This window comes from Buceros rhinoceros, unplaced genomic scaffold (genome assembly GCF_000710305.1).
Source record: "Buceros rhinoceros silvestris isolate BGI_N320 unplaced genomic scaffold, ASM71030v1 scaffold39297, whole genome shotgun sequence".
Classification (NCBI taxonomy): Eukaryota; Metazoa; Chordata; class Aves; order Bucerotiformes; family Bucerotidae; genus Buceros; species Buceros rhinoceros.
This window is the reverse complement of record NW_010423451.1, coordinates 1,239-3,998: the sequence shown is the minus strand read 5'-3', so window position 1 is coordinate 3,998 and position 2,760 is coordinate 1,239. Positions and strand designations below refer to the sequence as shown.

The 2,760-nt window shown below is 42.9% G+C and overlaps 1 protein-coding gene across 1 annotated transcript in view; it reads left to right on the top strand.

Moving 5' to 3' along the window:
• The window catches only part of TPH1 (tryptophan hydroxylase 1), an 8,611-nt gene extending 7,071 nt beyond the window's left edge, over positions 1-1,540 (top strand). Inside the window, exons 8-10 of the mRNA XM_010140424.1 lie at positions 307-402; positions 938-1,071; positions 1,366-1,540. Of these exons, the coding sequence (XP_010138726.1) occupies positions 307-402; positions 938-1,071; positions 1,366-1,540 (405 nt within the window). The remainder of the gene's footprint in view (positions 1-306; positions 403-937; positions 1,072-1,365) is intronic.
• Positions 1,541-2,760: the final 1,220 nt, after the last annotated feature.

Sequence of the window (2,760 nt, the reverse complement as noted above, 5' to 3'; positions counted from 1 at the left end):
GACATTAACGGCTTCTAAAAATTTTACACATCTTTCTTTTGAAAACTGCTAGTTACCTACTAGACTTCCAGAAAATTCACTGAGGTTGGGTGATCTAGAACATCAGGTTTTTTTCTTATGAGAAACATGCAGTCCTGTGGTTCTTCACCCTTCCATTCTGGCTTCCCTCTAAGTGTCTGAGAAGGATAACCAGGTGACGACTGGTTGCTATTTGCAACGGTTTCTACAAGCAGAAACACCCACATCTAGTTTGCCACATCATCTTTGCTGGAGGCTGAATTATTTTTACTCCCTTTTCCGTTTCAGTGCTACTTCTTCACCGTAGAGTTTGGCTTGTGCAAGCAAGAGGGGCAGTTACGAGTTTACGGGGCTGGCTTGCTCTCTTCGATTAGTGAGCTCAAGGTAAGGATATCTACTGCTTATTTACCTCTTTTCTTTGTTGGTACCTGATGATCAATGTCACTCTTTTGCCCTGTTTTTTATGAAATCAAATTCTAAAAATATCCATTTTGAAAATGCCTGATACCTACTAGACTTTCAGAAAATTCACTGTGGCCCTAATTTCTGGACAGTCTGCTTTTGGATATGTGCTGAGCAGCTCCCATATCTTTCACAGGAAGCACTAGGTCATTGGTATTTCTTACTGTTTGGTTCCAAGTACCTCTTTTTCAGAAGAAAGCTCTGCTGGATAACCAGATTCTGAAAATGTTTCTGGTGTTTACACATGAGCCTGGGGTCTGAGGAATCCCTTTTCGAACCCAGTTGGCAGGATATGACTATTCTGTTTGTTAAACTTTAACCCCTGTTCATCTGCAGATAAAGATTTTAAGAAGCAATGCACTAAATACGGTTTCACTTCATCTCTTTTTATTGACTCTACCTCATGTCGTCTTCCTTGTGGATGTTCCTCTGACACATGATAACACTTTGTCACCAGCACTCGCTCTCTGGCAGTGCCAGAGTCAAGCCTTTTGATCCAAAGGTCACCTGCAAGCAAGAATGCCTCATTACAACTTTCCAGGAGGTTTACTTTGTTTCTGAAAGTTTTGAAGAAGCAAAGGAAAAGATGAGGTACAGATTTTTTTCTCCTGTTCTATTATAAAAGTAGATTTGATTTCACGCATCTCTCAGTAGCAGCACCAAAGCCTTTTATTCTTAGTGCAGTTTTATAATTATCTTCCACGGGCCTGGAAAGCGGAGATTAGTGTTTGCGTGGTCTTCCATGTACTGGGTGGGAAAGATGATGAACTATGTAACAACTATTTTTAAGAAAGTACTTTAGAAAAGTGGTTATTGATACTGACTGTATTCAGAGGGTGCATTTGCGTTTTGTTTGTAACTCCTTCTCTTTTTTTGCTTGAATAGAGAGTTTGCAAAAACCATCAAGCGGCCCTTTGGTGTGAAGTACAATCCATATACTCAGAGCGTGCAGATTCTGAAAGACATGAAGAGCATTGCCAGCGTGGTGAATGAGCTACGGCACGAGCTGGACATTGTCAGCGATGCCCTCAGTAAGATGGGCAAGCAGCTGGAAGTTTAACACTCCTGTCAACAGTGTGGTGCACTTGGCAACTCTGCTCTTTTCCCTGCTGATTTCTTCCTAGGCGTGTAATGTGTTGTGTGCAGAACTCTCCTCTGCAGATGGAAGAGTGAATGGTCCATAAGGATAGTAACTTTATCTTGTTTCTCTTGTGTAAAGTCCCTTACAGAATGTATTCCTTCATCCCCCATGGATAAAAAAGGCCTGAAGTTGCCTTTGGGAAGCTGGTGGAGGAGTAGAGAACTTGCTAAACTGGAGCAAAAGTGTGTTCTGTGGATCAGGCCTGGGCTCAGATGCTGCAGAAGGTGGCTTTTGAGGCATTCACAGAACACTTTGCCACAGGGAAATGTCTGTTTCTGACTCTAGTTTGTCTACGCTGCAAATTTTATAGCATTGCGGACTTTAATAGTGCAGAAGCTGTAGTAATCAGTGCTTCTAAATCAGTGCTGCCAAGTTAGTCTTGAATGATTGGAATGCAGGCCACAGGACACAAATGGCTGGGGATTCACCGTGATAAAATTCAGGGGTGAAGTCCTGCTTTCAAAGGGATCATTTTTGCCCCCCCGGAACTGCAGATGTGCTGTTTGGAATGCTTCTAGTGCAAGGGACAGATACAGAGCTGATGCCTGAAATCCTAACGGTTCATGTTAAGAGAGTTGCCATTGGCTCAGAGAGTGAGGATTTTTGTTGTTGTTCTTGCTATTGCACCCGAGGGAAGACCTTTCCTTAGAGAAAGCACCGTTTGCCTTTTTCCTGATTAAATTAATTTAGCAAAAAATACAGCAGGTCATCAGATACTGACAGCACAAAGCCTAAAAGCATTTCCCAATTACAATTTAATATTCCAAATAGTTTAGTGGGTTCTAAAATAGCACCAAAATTTAAAAATAACAGCCAAAGCTGCATTTTTTTCTTCTTTACTAGGCCTTCATTCCCTATCAAGCAAATGGTAACTGAACGGCCCAAGCATTTTGTCGGAATTCTGTGACTGTGAATGCAACAAACTACCTGGTAGTGTAAAGTACATCTAACTCCAAAGAGCACTTTACAGGTGGTGGAAAGCATCATCGTGGTGAATTGTGCATATTGCACAGTAGCAACGTTGCTGTTTTCAGGGCCCCGCAGTTTCACACATCCTGCAGAGCTGTGCTGGCGGCTGCTCCTGCCGGCCCTGCCGGGGAAGCGCGGGGGCGGACAGGGTCTGGCACATGCGAACGGAG